This window comes from Macrotis lagotis, chromosome 5, assembly GCF_037893015.1.
Source record: "Macrotis lagotis isolate mMagLag1 chromosome 5, bilby.v1.9.chrom.fasta, whole genome shotgun sequence".
Classification (NCBI taxonomy): Eukaryota; Metazoa; Chordata; class Mammalia; order Peramelemorphia; family Peramelidae; genus Macrotis; species Macrotis lagotis.
The window spans coordinates 1,283,326-1,299,016 of record NC_133662.1 but is presented as its reverse complement, the minus strand read 5'-3'; the positions used below and the strand labels follow the sequence as shown (position 1 = coordinate 1,299,016).

The window sequence follows — 15,691 nt, the reverse complement described above, 5'->3', positions numbered from 1 at the left end:
CAAGTCCAGCTTTAGGGCATTTACCGATGCAGTACCTCATACCCTCATCTCTACCTCTCAAATTCAAGACCTTCAAGATTCAGTTCTTTGTCCACCCCTCTTCCCACTGTTCATGCTTCTTCATCTTTACTGTACCTCATATTGACCTGTGGGTACACCCCACCACACACAAACACAATTTTACTATAGTTGTATTAGAATGTTTAATCAATGAGTAATGCTTGAAATAAGTAAGTCACAGGCCAATGGAAATCTTTTTGCTCTAAGATGCTAACTTACTGTTATTAGTCAGGACTACACATGATGGTTATGATGGGCTTTTTCTGTACTAAATTTCCCTTCATGCCTAGAACATGTGATGTCTTACAGTAAATATTTTACCTCATTTCCCGTTCTTCATGTTGTGCAATAAGGTTGCTGTAAAAATTCTCCAATGTCACTTTTGTCATAGTAACCCGTTCCTTTGTATGGTTACTCATGGATGAGCAAGGTGTTGAGCCTGTCATTGCCATGGCTGCTGGAAAGTAAAGAAAATGGAAACATTGGTTATTCAATTAGTTTTACCATTTCTTGCCCTGACAATACCCAAAGATAAGAATCCTTAAAGCTTCAAACCTAAGTGGTTTCTGAGTTTATGTACAAATTCAACTATTAATTTAGGCAATGAAGAATGCAAGTTGTCTATTCCAGAATCTGCAATACACAGAAAAAAGATTCATAAAACTTCAGAGCTAGAAGGAACCTTCACAGACAAGCAGGACCAAAAACTTGAGAACACTGAAGTCTGGAAAAGCAAAGTGAGTTCTATGATTTCTGTGGCTTCATAGTGGCAAAGGGGAGTCATGATACACCTAGTTTTCCTGGCTCCCCATCTGCCCCCATATCCATGACATCATACTTTTCCTCACCATAATTTTGCAAGGATAATGTTTAACTTTCAGAAATAAGGAATCAGGGATACTTTTTCCAGAGAGTTTTGCCAATCCATGTTCTCATTCTTAGCCAGATGGCCTAAAGAGTCCAACCTGTCCCATCCCTAGCAACATGTTTCAGCACTTCACTCCTTCTCCCTCCCCCAAGCTTCATCTGAATCAATATCCTTCCACCCCCAACAAAAGCCAATTTGAAAATCAAGAGACATTAAAAGATAGATTAAGGGACAATCAATGATTTAATGAAAAGTTTCCTAGATTCCCTTTTTGCCCCCAATCATTTAGCTGGTTTTTAAAGATGCTTTGCTTTTTAGATTAAAATTTAAAAGGAGAAATCCTAGAAAGTCAAGCATGAACCTGAACTTGTTATAGCCAGGAAATAAAATATTAAAGTTCACCAATTTTTTTAAAAATACACTCAGGTAATGAACAAAGGCTAATCCCACAGAGGAAAAAAATTCAAAAACTTTATTCACTTTCATTCCTAATATGCCAAGATAAGCAATACATATAGGTTTCAATATATCCACCATAAACCTACCTCATAATATACCAACTTACATTTTTATGGTAGGGAAGAAAATTCAAATGTTTTTCAGAGATCTACACTAGAAGAATTTAGAAACCTCAGCTTGGTTTGTGAAGCTTGGGTGTGGTTCCTTATTTGTCACTCTTATACCCTCTCCACCCACAATGAAAACCACATGTAAAACTAAACACATTTTTGAGGAAAATTTTAACTCAAGTCTTCCTTGTCTCTTTTTAAAAGTTCAGATGTGAGAACTATGCTTATTTGTACCTTTATATAGGGAGTCTTCTGAGAAGGAGAAGAAATTTTAGGCCCTTTGTTTACTTTTTAATAAGTGAAATGGCTTTGAAAGAAAAATCACAAAATTAAGTGACATCATTTTATTGTTAGGTCAGATTTTTCTCATTACTTTAGAGATCAGAGTTAAAGAACAAATATGGTATATTCATTGTGGCATACACCCTTCTAAAAATGAGGGTCACGATAAAAAGAAAAACAAAAATAGTAAAATGATGACTCAAAGAAAAAAAAAAGGAAAAGGCATGAAATAGCTCTAGGATCACAGAATTTGGAACTGGAAGGGACCTTAGAAAAAAATCATCAAATCTAATCCTCCTCAACTTTCAGAGGAGGAAACTAAAGCCCAGAGAAATCAGTAAGTGGTAAAGTCAGGTATCTTTCTTACTCTAAGTCTAATGTTCTTACCACATCAGCTCCTCAACATTACTTTCTAAATATTTTAAAGCCAGGAGGCAATTATGTAAGGAAAGAATTTAAACTTTTCTAAGCCCTATGAATCCTCTAGTGAAATAGTTTCCAACTTTCAAGCACCGGCTTTTTATAACTTCAAAGCTACATTATCACTCCCTTTGACTTTTCTTCAAACTTCCTTTTTCAACAGAAGTAACAAGGTTTAAATACAATTCTAATACCCTTAAGTAAAAAGATACTATTGCTCTGTAGCAATTCACATATTCAGTGATCTCCCATCCCTAATCCCTGCAGTCTCCTCAAAAGCAAAAAAAAAAAACTGGGCTATGCATAAAATCTCTTGCTTTTACATACTAAATGATTTCATTTAAAATTTCTTCATGTTCCAACCTGCTGGCCATTGGTAGTCCTTGACCTTTCCTATCCTAGATCTCCTGGGGCTAGACTGAATACCTTTTGAAAAAAAGGTGAAATGAGTCACTAAGAAAGAGAAATCAAGAAATTAACTATATTAAGTGGCAAGAGAGTAACAATAAAATTGTTTTGAAAATAGCTTGAGAAGCTACTGCAATTTATATAGGAATAGACAAAACATAACATTGTACATATGAGTGATTCCCAATCTTGGTTTTAGGAATTTTCTTATCTCAAGAGAATCACAAACTACTCAAAATAAAATTATTTGATTAAGTTTTTTTAAAGCCATGGTCATTCAAAAGAAATTAACTTTACCATTCAAATGGGAATAATAAAGTAGATTAAGGACTTATATTGCCAACCAATTCACTTAGTTCATCAAGCATACAGATCTTAGAAGCTGCAAATAAACAAAGAAATTTGATAGGACATGGACATGAAAAGTAGCTAGGACCTGAATCACATCTATGAAGAAACACAGCACTGTCATTTATCCCAAACTGTTCCTTTCACAAGAACTTTTTATCACCAACATTGGAACATAACTACTCATGTTATAAAGAGAATGCAGATGTAAGAAAGCTGATGAATATCGGTAATGATGATCTGTACAGGAGAAATAGTCTAAAGAGTATTTATCAAGGTCCTGTGAGAACAGAAAGGAGGCAGATTGGTCATGAAGCAAGAAGGATGAGCTCCTGATATGGTTGTATTAGCATTCACAATATATTAATAGAATCAGAGAAAGGTTTTCTGGTACTTTGGGTAAAACCTCCATGGGAGGAGGGTTTATAGAAAGATACGGAAAAGAATGACATGGGTTTAGAGAATTTGGAAAGGTTACAATTATGCATCAATGGAAGAAATCTTCCAAATATTAATTAAACTCATGGATCCATTAAGGGGTTTGTTTATTCAATTAAAATTCCAATTTCATAAGAGGAGAAATCTTTACACATACTTTTCTGAAAAAAAATTCTGCATTTTTGGGGGGGAAAAAGCCAGAGGCAAATGAGATTGGGGGGGGGGGGGTTCAATATGGTTTTTCCCTCTAGGGAAAACCATTAAACAAGGTAACAACTTCAAATAGCTTGATAAATTACTGATATAGACAACAACATATCCTTCAATTTCTAAAGATCAGTGACTCTCTGGAAAATATTGAGAGAAAAACCTCAAACCCCAAAGGAGGTCAAAACTCTAAAAATCAGGCTGGTTAGCACTGTCAGCAGAGATGGTCAGTACATTAAACTTATGTAAATATGTACCCTCTACCAATACTTGATCTATCTCTGGGATTTATAAGAAACAGTGTGGTGTAGTGGAGAAAGAGCTAGATCTGAAGTCAGCAAAGGTCTTAGTTTGAGCCTGTCTCAGATTTATATTGACAATCATAGGTAAGTTGATTGACCTGAGCCTCAATTTCAGCATTTGTAAAATGAGAATAACAACACAGGTTACTGTGTGAAATAATGTAGGTCAGGTGTTTTGAAAACCTTAAAAGTGTTGTATGACAGCTATTATTTAATAGTCTGTTAAATAAACTGCACTATATTACCAATAAATTGTGCAAAAGGAGTGATGTAAATAATATAAAACAGATGTGTAATTGGGAAAAGAGAAAGTCAGTCATATACCAAGCATAAGGAATTATAAATGGACAACCAAAAGTTACACTGGTACCTACTTTATATTAAGAATACTGAGTGAGGGGCAGCTAGGTGGTGCAGTGGATAGAACACCGGCCCTGGAGTCAGGAGTACCTAAGTTCAAATCCGGCCTCTGACACTTAATTATCTAGCTGTGTGGCCTTGGACAAGCCCCTTAACCCCATTGCCTTGCAAAAACCTTAAAAAAAATGCTGAGTGAGTCCTTTTTGTGGGATTTATGGCAAGGCACAGCCAAAACTTAAAGAGAAGGCAAAGGATGGATAGGGATTTGCACTATTGGCCAGAGCATCCACACAGTTCCACTGAAATCTTGAATATATCTCACTTAAAATACTGCTTTGCATTTGATGCCAACTATATATATATATATATATATATATATATATATGTAAAGAATCACACAATTTACTTAAATATTTCACGTGTGAACACTTATTCTCTTCTGCTAAACAGTGAACTCCTAGCCAGAATAAGCACTCAAACACCTGCTGAAATGTACTTGTTGATTTCCAGTTCTCTTATGTTAAGATCCTTATATGTGTATAAAGGGGGTGGGGAAAGAGCTGGTATTTATAAAGTGCCAGAGAACAGAATCCTAGCAATCACATAAGTAAAAGGTAAACTGAATTAAGTTTATGTATTTTTTTCTTGATTTAGAGAAATTTTTTCCCCTCTGAGGATCAGGTCAATTTACAGCCTAGGTGACCCTTCCCCCAATCCATCCTCCCTTGGGAATGGTACAATAATGAATGAGGGATAGAATCTAACCCTGATTCTTGGCTCTCGTATTCTGAATAAGGGTATCCTTCAATCACTCAATGACTATTTTTAAGCCTCTATTCTATTGTGCATGACACTGTGCTAGGAAATGGAGTTCCAAAGAGAAAAAAAAAGAGTCCTTATCCTCAAAATGCTTATGCATATATGTTAAAAGCAGCATGTAAACAGATAAGTGAAAATAGAATTCAGTTAAAACAAATTCAATAAATTGCAACCCACTCTATACAATCAAAACATGTAATCCATCTGTCATCTTCATAGGTACATGAGGATTGGATACTCCTCTTTTCTCCCCTCCCTAGCTCTTGACGTTTTAAAAATCCTTTGAATTTCTTACTGGAGGGTTGGGACTACCCTTTCTATACACCTCCTTCCTCTGCTCAGAAACTCAAATCCCAGAACTGGCACTTAGCAAATTCTAAGGCCCTGGACAAGTCACATAACCTTTGAGAAGACAACATAATGGAATGGAAGCAACAATAATGTAATCAGAAGACCTAAGAGAAAATCAGTTTCTGCCACTTACTGCCTGTGTGACTTTGGGCTGGTCCTCTATAACCTATCCAAGTCTCATTTTCTTCATCTGTAAAATACGAGAATTGGATTACATGACCTTTAAGATACCTTTCTTCTTTAAATCTATGTCCTATAATCCCTTCTGTGTCTGTCTCTACATCTAAAAAAAAATGGAAATTAGACCTGTTCCTTCTTAGTTGTTTCTAATAATGTAAGAACTTAATAAAGATAAGTTTTCATTCTATTTTCTTTATTTCTGTAACAAAATTACATATATTATTATATTTCCTAGAGTTGTAAAGCATTGTTCCTTACTTTACTGTATTATTTCATTATAGCCATTTCTATCTTTCCTTCTTCTCTAACCCCAAAGCCTGGCACCCTATAAATTAACAAGCATTTGGGAAGAAGGCAGTTCCTAAAGCACCAAGACTTTGAGGGTGGGGACTGAAACACTCCTTTTCCAGAAAAATGCTCATGGCAACCTGGGAAAAAGGAAGAGGATTAGAGGTAATATAAGAAGGCTCAGAGGTGGAAAAAGGAGCTACCATAATTAGGTCAAAATATGGAGAGAACAGAGAGAAGAAAAATGAAAATATAAGGGAACAGAAAAATGAAAATACAAAGGAACAGACTGGGTATTTACTCCCTTTCCACAGGAGTCAAGGGTATGAGACTTAGGGGAGGGGACGGAATACAGAACAAATGAAGATTTGGAGAATGAGGGGGTAATATAGAGGGGATTTCACAGATAGGCTAGGGGTTTGGGTAAAGAGAGCCTTAAGTTGATGAAGGGGGATCAAAGAAGTCATTCTGAAAGGAGGGCAATGGAACTGGAAGCAGCTAGAGGGTTTGCAGGGAGAAGAGAAGGCAAGGCAGGGTCAGGGCCAGGGCAAAGAGGAGGGATCACAAGAGCTGATCTAAGGGGAATATAAGGAGAAAAAGGAGAATTCAAGAGAAGTTTGAGAAGAGGAAGATTTGAAGACCAAATTTTAAGTAGAAGTAAGTTGTGAAGATTGGTGATAGGGAGAGGTACCTAGGAAGTGGTAGTAATTCTAGGAGGATAGAAGAGGGGAAAAATAGAAGGAAAATATTTAGGGAAGCAGTGGGATGAGGAAAGGCTTGAGTCTGGGGGGGGGGGGAAAGGAACTCAAAGAAAAGAAGATATGGAAAGGGTGCTGTCATTCAGAGGGGGAAAGTAGTTGCTAGGACCCAAATGTGTGATGAAAATCAATTCTGGGAGAGGAAGCCAAGGAAAGTTCGAGAAGGGCTTTGGAAAAGAGAAAGCTGGGAGTGGGATGTATCTGATGGGAGGTTAAAGGTGTGAATGGGGAATCGGTTGGTGAAGAAGGGGCTGAGGTTTGGAGTGGGGCAGTGCAGAGGAGGAACAGGTGGCTTAGAGGAGGCAGGGAGATGTGGGGAGGACCAAGAGGGCAAGGTCTGGAGGAGGCATTTGGGGGTGGGATGAAGGAGATGGGACTGAGAGGAAGGTCCGAAGAGGGGGCAGAGTGTCTGCGAGAAGAAAGGCTTGGAAGAGAGGAGAGGGCTGGGCTGGTGGGCGCGGACGGGGCCAGAGAGGGCGTGGAGCAGGACGGAGAGGGCAGAGAAGGGGCAGGCTGGCAAAGGGGCCGGGAAGGTGGGAGACCGAGGTGGGCTCGGAAGGGGGCACAGCCGAGGGGCGCGGGGCGCTCCGAAGGGGGCAGAAGGCAGGCGGGTCGGGGCTCGGAGGGTCACAGGGGGCAGAGGGGGCGGAGCGCGGGACAAAGCGGAGGCCGCTCACCAGAGCCCCCCGGGCCGCAGGATCCAGCCCGGCTGCCGGTCCCTCCCAGCTGGCTCCGTCGTCGGCCCCGGAGCCCCGGAGGCGGCCAGCCTGCCGGAAGAGGGGAGGAGCCTCCCTACGGCAGTGCGGGCGGCTCTCCGGGGACGGGAAGAGAGACCGCAGGGGAGGCCGAGGACAACAGGAAGCGCCCCAACTGCCGGAAAGAGACGGCGGCGGAGAAGGGCCAAGACTGTCCCCCTGCGGGCGGCCGCGGCGACGGCGACAGGCTCGGGAGGCGAGCGGGGCTGAGCGAGGCCGGGGGCGCGCATGCGCGACTCCGCCCGGCGAGCTGGGGCTGAGCGAGGCCGGGGGGCGCGGCGAGCTGGGGGGCTGAGCGAGGCCGGGGCGCGCATGCGCGGCTCCGCCCCCGGCGAGCCGGCCTTCTCCCCGCAGGCGGGCCCGCGCCGCCTTCCTGGAGAAGGGTCGCGGCTAAAGCGGCACGGCGCTGTGCGGCTGTGCGCGGGGCCTCGCAGCCGCCCCGGGCCCCCGGAGCCCGGCCTTGCTCACGTCCTCGATCGCATTCCTGAGCCGCCTTTCTTCGGAGCGCCCCGCCCCGGGCGGCCCCGGCTGCCGGAAGAGCTCTGAATTAGGAAACCGGAACTGGGGTTTGAGGCCCGGCCCCGCCCTCGCAGACGGGCCTCGGTGGAAGCCCCTCCCGGGCCCCCGGCTTGGGCCCAAGCCCGGCAGCTTCCAGAGGAGCCCCCAGAGGAGCCCCCACGACGCCCCTTCCCGTGGGGGGCGTCGCCGGGGGAGGCTCGAAGCTCCTCTCGCGGAAGGCGAGACTTTGGTTGAGACTTGAGAGAAGCCTGAGGGGGTAGGGGAGGGGAAAGGACCAGTCCACTAAACTCTTGGTGAGAGCCTGTGCCTCGCTTTCCTCATGCGTGAAATGAGCCGGCGAAGGGAGGGAATGGCAAAAGCTCTCCAGCACTTCTGCCGGGAGAACCCCAGACGTGCGCGGCGGCAGCGAGGCCACAGCAGCGGCATGAGGAGACTCCGATGCTGGGCAAGGCCGAAGGCCAAGAAGGGATGGCAGCCTGGGACGCGTGGGCAGAGGCAAGGAAACAGCACACGGGACCTTGGACAGACCCGGAGAGGCGGGAAGGCAAAAGAGCCCGGGGTCCTGGCCTTGGCAGCATGTCGGGCTGAGCAGCGGCAACAAAAAAAGCCGTGCGTTGCCAGGCTGAGTGCCGGCAAGACGGGCAAAGCCGAAAAGGCAGCCCCTGCCCTCAGCGAGTTTGCATTCTAACAGAACACGCAGAAGGAAGGCTTGAGGTGAGCAGACCCACCAGAGGCGATTGCAGGGTTCTAGAATGAGGTGTGCCAACCCTGCACCAGGGTGTTGGCGCTGTCAAAGGAGAGAAGGGGATATAATAAAAGTAGCTGAAATGTGCTTAGGTGCCGACTAATGTGCTAAGCATTTTACACAGATCTCAATTTGATCCTCAAAACAACCCTGTTAATATCCCCATTATTCCAGTTGAGGAAACTGAGGCAAAGAGGTTAAGTTCCTTAACTTACTCAGGATCATACAGCTAAATAAGTGCCTGAGCCATGATTTGAACTCAAATGTCTACCCGACTGAACAAATACACTACCTTACCACCTGGTTGTATAGAAAGGATACTCTTCTCTGTACCTCACTTTTCTCCTCTGAAAAATGAGGGATAGCATGGCTTGCCTAATGCGTGAACAACTGAACTCAGGGTCAGGAAAAACCAAGATTTTACTTACCCCTCTTCCCCATACTAATTGTGTCCCCAGACACTCATGTTTAAAGGTGATAAAGCTGCAAAACCATTCCATCTGCACTGATAGGAGGCTTTTTCTACTGTTTCTCTACATCAGAGGTGTTGACTTCAAATAGCAATCATATGTAAGGATCCCTATTGGCATCTTATTGACTTAGAAAACCACATATTCACATTATATTCTATTGTATTTTTATTTATTTTATTAAATACTCCCAATTGCATTTTAATTTGGTTCAGTACAACAAGAGTATTTCAATCATTGTGACTTATATGGTGAAGATGATGCTGCCCTACATTACTGAAATCAGCTGTTAGGGCTAAATAGGAAAGGAAGGAAATAGATGTGCAAAAAGTCCTTTCAGCTCTTAAATGGCCCATTTTATAGTGGAGAACTTTCCCCTTGCACCAAAAGGTTTAACTTGGATGACTTGGGTAGAGTTCCCTGAATTTGCCACCTGCTAGAGGAAGTAAAGACTTCCTTTTATTAACCTACATGTTTGGGGGGGAGGGGAAAGAAAGAGAGGTTAGTTCTGGTATTCCAACCTCCCTTGAGACCTCAGTGATTTTGTCATCTTCCATCCTCTTTTCACAGCCTTCATCTTTCCTAATCCTCCTAACCCAATGACTTTACACAACCCTTCCTCATTTAAATCCAATTCACTTTTAAGTCAAAGCATCAACTCCCTGCTGTCACAGTCCTTTTCTAGAAGCAAGAACAAACAATAGCAATGACAAACCCAGGGGTAGTCATCACACCTGAAAGTTAACTCCATTCTTTTCAGTGATCCTATTGGTTTGACCCTGGATTCTCTCCTGTTTGCTTTTTTTAATAAATTTTTTTTTATATTTCCAACTATATACAGTGGTCATTTTTACCAATCATTTTTTTTGCAAGGCTTTGAGTTTTACAATTTTTCTCCCTCTCTTCCTTCCCTCCCCCACCCCCAAAAGAAAGCAAGCTGATATAGGCTTTACATTTGTATCCATACTAAACATAGATCAAAATCAAACTCGTTGTGAGAGAAGAATCAGATCCAAATGGAGGGGGGAAAAAAAACCATTTCTCTCTTGTATTCTATTATGCTTTTCTTGAGGAGCAACAATCAAAAACCATAGGGCTTTGCTTAAGGAGAAAATAATGTTTGCTGTTTTGTTTATCCTTCCACTTTTTATGGTTCACAGCATTTTGTTGTGTTGGAATTCTTGTCAGCAAATCAACCTGACCTCTTAAATCAGTGACTCCAAATTTCTTTCTTTAAATCAAATTTCAGCATCCCTTCATTTTGTAACCTTTACAGTTTGAATTGGACACTCAAAGTAGTCTGATGTGAGCTTGACCTCATGTCCTTACATCATAATTTATCTCTTGCAGATGAAACTCTTTGAACATTTTTCTGTCTGCTTAGATAGTCTTTGAGACATCATAAAATCATAATCTCTCAGCAGGAAAGGACCTTAGAAGCATGCAGCAGGAACCTAAATATTTGTCATTAGGTTGGTATAGCAGTTTGACTCTTTGTGAGTCATTTGTCCTCTCAGTGCCCCCAAACAACTCTTAAGAACAGGTTGTGGAGGAGTTGCTTATGTACATGAGTAAAAGAGATTCCTCATGTGGAGTTCTCTATAGCAGTGAAATTTCAGGTCCGAATTTTTTTTTTAAAATGGGGGGGTTGTTGTTTTTTTACGTCACTGATTTTCTTTTCTATCACTGAAAATTTCCCCTTCTCCCTTCCCCCTTCCTCTCCTAGAGAAGGAATCAGTAAACTAAGTAATATTTTTTTGAAAGAAAAATAAAAAGCAAAAAATTCTGAAAAATATATGCAATGTGTGACACTCATATATCTCCTACTTTTGCAAAGGAGTAGAAGGCTTCTTTGGAACAATGCTTACTCTTTCTAATTTATCAACATTTACTTTTTATTGTGTATATGTGGTAGTTCTATTTACATTGTGGGCATTGGAGTGCCTGACTTCAAATCTGGCCTCAGGCATTTACTAACTATGTGACCCTGGGCAAAAATTTCACCCTGTTTGCCTTAGTTTCCTTATCTGGAAAATGAGCTAGAGAAGGAAAAGGCAAATCACTTTAGTATCTTTGCCAAGAAAACCTCAAATGGGGTCATGAAGAGTTTGATGGCTGAAAAACGACTGAACAACAACAAAAATTATTATGTATATTGTTTTCTTGTATCTGTTTACTTTGCATGAGTTGGTATAGATATGTCCAAGTTTCTTATCATATATATATCATTTCTCATAGCACTATTCCATTATACTCTTGTACAACAATTTGCTTAGTCTTTCATCCTTCTAGGGGCATCTGGGTTGTTTCCAATTCATTGCCATCATTAAAAAAAATGCTGCTATAAATATTTAGTGTATGAGGGGACTTTCTTCTTATCTTTGACCTCCTTGAGGTATAAGCCTAGTATTGGAATCTTTGGGTCAAAGGGTATGGAGATTTTCTTCATTTTCTTTATTTAACTCCAAATTGCTTTCCAAAATGGCCTTGCTGATAGGAAGAACTCTCTTTTGTCTTGCTTTGGGTCCCCAGAGCTTAGCAAATGTTTGCCACATAGAAATGCTAATGGATGTTTACCGACTGACTGATGTAGGATGTAGCCTTGATCCAGCTGAGTCCAGTTCTCCCATGCTCCCATGATCATCAGGCTAGTCTGCTATCAGAGATTTGGAGGATCCCCAGCCCTTCATATCCTGATTGTTTTGTACCCAAGTGACAAGGAAGCTATGTTAATAACTATAAATCTTAGTCACCTAAGCCAGGTAATTCTTGGGAATAGTTTCAATATCTTTTGAAAAAAATAACTTGACATGCCTAGTTGGGAGCACCTTGGAATACTGTTCTGATCATCCTATCACATTGCAGTTCTCTATTCATAACAAAGCATTTTCCCCAATCTCATAATTCTTACATTACCCCACTTTGGTTTTCCCTTTATCCAACCATGATATTCCTTTATCTAATCCAAGCTTTGGGTACCAGTCAATCAACAAGTATTTTTTTGATTCCTACTATATGCTATATACTATTTTTCATAGATATATAGATAAATAAGACACTATAAGTCGGACCCTATGCAAAGCAAGTAAGACTGTCCCTATCCTTAAGGAGCTTATATCTTTATAGATCAAAGCTATCTAAAAAGGGTATGAGATATACTTTCCTGGAAATGGTGGCCAGAAAATGATCTAAGGGCCTAATTCTAGACCATATATTGCAAAAAACTACCTGCTGTAGCTAGGTATTCTGAACAGTAGTCAAAGTTCTGGGGGGGGTGGGGGGAATGGAACTAAAAAGGAAAGTCAGATGGAGGCAGCAAGGTTTGCAAAAGGTGCTAGAAACTTTTACAGAACTATCCTGCCTTCTAGTTCAACACTTAGGTGCTTTGGGGATGATGAAATTCCTAATTGATTCTGATCTGATAAGTGTGATTTAATATCAAAAGAAAGCTGTTTGAGGAGAAGAAAATAATATTCTTATTGGTCACTAAGAAGGACTTAACTTTTAATATTTTATTTTTTCCCAATTATATGTAAAAACAATTTTAACATCCTTCTTTTACATTTTGAGTTCCAAATTCTCTCCCTTCTCTCCCCACCCACCCTCACTGAGAAGTTAAGCAATTTGATATAGCTTATACATGTGTGTAGTCATGCAAAACACATATCCATGTAAGTCATGCTGTGAGAAAACAGACTAAAAAAAACCCCAAGAAAAATAAAGAAAAAGTATACTTTGATCAGTATTCTGGTTTCACCAGTTCTTTCTCTGAAGATGGACAGCACCTTTCATCCTAAGTCCTTCAGAATTGTCTTGAATCATTGTATTGCTAAGAAGAGTTAAGTTATTCACAGTAGATCATTATACATTACTGCTATTATTGTGAACAGTGTTCTTCTGGTTCTGCTCATTCCATTTTGCATCAATTCATATAAGGACTTAATTTTTAAAAGAGAGTGCCTACACCCTTGTTTTTCATTCTTCCTTTGACCTTCTTTGTGGAAAATAATGCTTCCATGAGCAGCATAGAACTGTTCCCACTTGGGTAGCTAAAGTTGTCATTCAATTATGCAAGCTGAGGGACTGGTCTTGGAGCTCCTGGCTGACTTTCCTCTTTTGTGTTTCCTTTCCTGAGTATAGATCACTGAACAGCAATCCCAAGATAGTTATGTCAGGTCTCGGAAGCAACATTGGGAATTTGAAATGTTCAGACAAACCAAGTCCTCAATCAGAGCTGACTAGCTACAGGATTGTTCTATATAAAACCAGATAAACATCATTAAGAGGAAAAGGTCAGATCCTGACCTGACTAACCAGAAGACATGAACCTGGAGAGGGTGGTTTGGACAATGCAGACCTGGAATGAAGTATAACTTTGCCTATTTAGCAATTCCACAAACTAGTATTGAAATCTCACCCTCCTAATATAACAGTTATTACTTGCTGTATGTTTAAATTTCTGTCAATATGTACTTGTGTGAGCCTTTGGGTTTAACTTTTTCTTTGTATGAAGGAAATAAGTTTGTGCTCCATACCTGAAATACCTTATATACCATTTTACCCTCCCATTTGAGGAGACATTAGATTGTGAGGAAAACCTAAGTTTTAAGTTATTTTTCCCCCAGGGCACTACAGTGGGGATATAACTAGATGGGGGTAAAAAGGAGTCTTGCCCTTCTTCTAAATTGGTCAAACTCTCCTTGGACTCAACCCAGGTCAGATCACAAACTTAATGAGAGGGAGAGGCTACAACTTCTTGAACACAACAGTGGTTTTTAATTATTATAATATATTTATATGTAACTTGGAAAAATCAAAATTATAAGAAGCTATGTTTAAGGGGTAGCTAGGTGGTGTAGTGGATATAAAGCACCAGCCTTGGAGTCAGGAAGGAGTACCTGGATTCAAATCTGGTCTCAGACACTTAATAATTACCTAGCTGTGTAGCCTTGGGCAAGCCACTTAACCCCATTTGCCTTGCAAAAACCAAAAAAAAAAAAAAAAAAGCTATGTTTATTTCAGCTTAGAACAGGATTTTCTTAACATGAGTTCTATGTATTTTTAATTTTAATCTTGTATTTTTTAACATTCATTTTTATTTTGAATTCCAAATTGTCTCCTTCCTTCTGTCCCTCTCCCACTCATTGAGAAGGCAAGCAATATGATACCTATTATACATATAGAGTCATGTAAACATATTACCATATTAGCCATGCTGCAAAAAAAAAAAAAAATTTTTTTAAATATGCTTCAAACTCTACACAGTTCATCAGTTCTCTCCCTCTGAATTCTTTGGAATGGTGGTGAGTCATCATATTGAGCAGAGTAACTAAGTCTTTCACGTTGATCATTGCTACAATATCACTATTATTATGTTAAAATGTTTTTTTCCCTTTGCATCAGCTCAAATAAATCTTAGTATTTCTTAATAAATCTTGCCAAATCTTAAACCATTTCTTCATATCTTACAGTTCAGTTGTATTCCATCATAATCATATGCCTCAAGTTGTTGAGTTTATATATTTAATATTTTCATAATTATATTTCAATAGAATTGGCTTCTTTAGAGTTGGAGAACATCACCAAAAACCAATTAGATGATTTCGATTACATTGAATTAAAAAGCTTCTGCACAGATCAAACCACTGTAACCAAGATCAAAAGAAATGTAGTAAATTGGGAAACAATCTTTACAACTAATGATTTTGACAAAGGACTCATTTCTAAAATATACAAAGAACTGAGTCATATTTTTAAAGCAAAAAGCCATTCCCCAATTGACAAATGGTCAAAGGATATGCAAAGACAATTTACAGATGAGGAGATCAAAGCAATCCATAGCCATATGAATAATTGCTCTAAATCATTAATTATTAGAGAAATGCAAATTAAAGCTTCTCTGAGGTACCACCTCACACCTCTCAGATTGGCCAATATGACCAGAAAGGATAATGATCATTTTTGGAAGGTTTGTGGGAAATCTGAGACACTATTACACTGTTGGTGGAGCTGTGAACTCATCCAACCTTTCTGGAGAGAAATTTGGAACTATGCCCAAAGGGCAACAAAAATGAGCATACCCTCTGACCCAGCAATAGCACTACTGGGTCTATACCCTAAAGAGATGATGAAAAAGGGTAAAAACATCACTTGTAAAAAAATATTCACAGCAGCCCTGTTTGTGGTAGCAAAGAATTGGAAATCAAGTAAATGTCCTTCAATTAGGGAATGGCTTAGCAAGCTGTGGTATATGTATGTCATGGAACACTATTGTTCTATTAGAAACCAGGAGGGACAGGATTTCAGGGAAACCTGGAGGGATTTGCATGAACTGATGCATGAGCAGAACCAGAAAAAACACTGTACACCCTAACAGCAACATGGCAGTGATGTTCAAGCTTGAAGGACTTGTTCATTCCATCAGTGCAACAGTTGGGGACAATTTTGGGCTGTCTACAAAGGAGAGTGCCATCTATCCAGATAAAGAGCCATAGAGTTTGAACAAAGTTCAAAGACTATTCCCTTTAATTTAGGGGAAAAAACC

General features: G+C 40.4%; 1 protein-coding gene across 4 annotated transcripts in view; it reads right to left on the bottom strand.

Annotated features, from left to right (window-relative positions):
- STK38 (serine/threonine kinase 38) overlaps nt 1-7,546 on the bottom strand; it is a 36,971-nt gene extending 29,425 nt beyond the window's left edge. Inside the window, exons 1-3 of one of the 4 annotated variants that reach the window (XM_074236408.1) lie at nt 7,336-7,546; nt 5,566-5,622; nt 382-517 (exon numbers count right to left, since the gene is read on the bottom strand). In XM_074236408.1, coding sequence (XP_074092509.1) covers nt 382-512 — 131 coding nt within the window. In that variant the 5' untranslated portion in view covers nt 513-517; nt 5,566-5,622; nt 7,336-7,546. Of the gene's footprint in view, nt 1-381; nt 518-1,493; nt 1,575-5,565; nt 5,623-7,335 lie in introns of those variants that run through there. The other 3 variants (XM_074236406.1, XM_074236405.1, XM_074236407.1) reach the window with 3 other exon arrangements.
- Between the last annotated feature and the right edge of the window lie 8,145 nt (nt 7,547-15,691).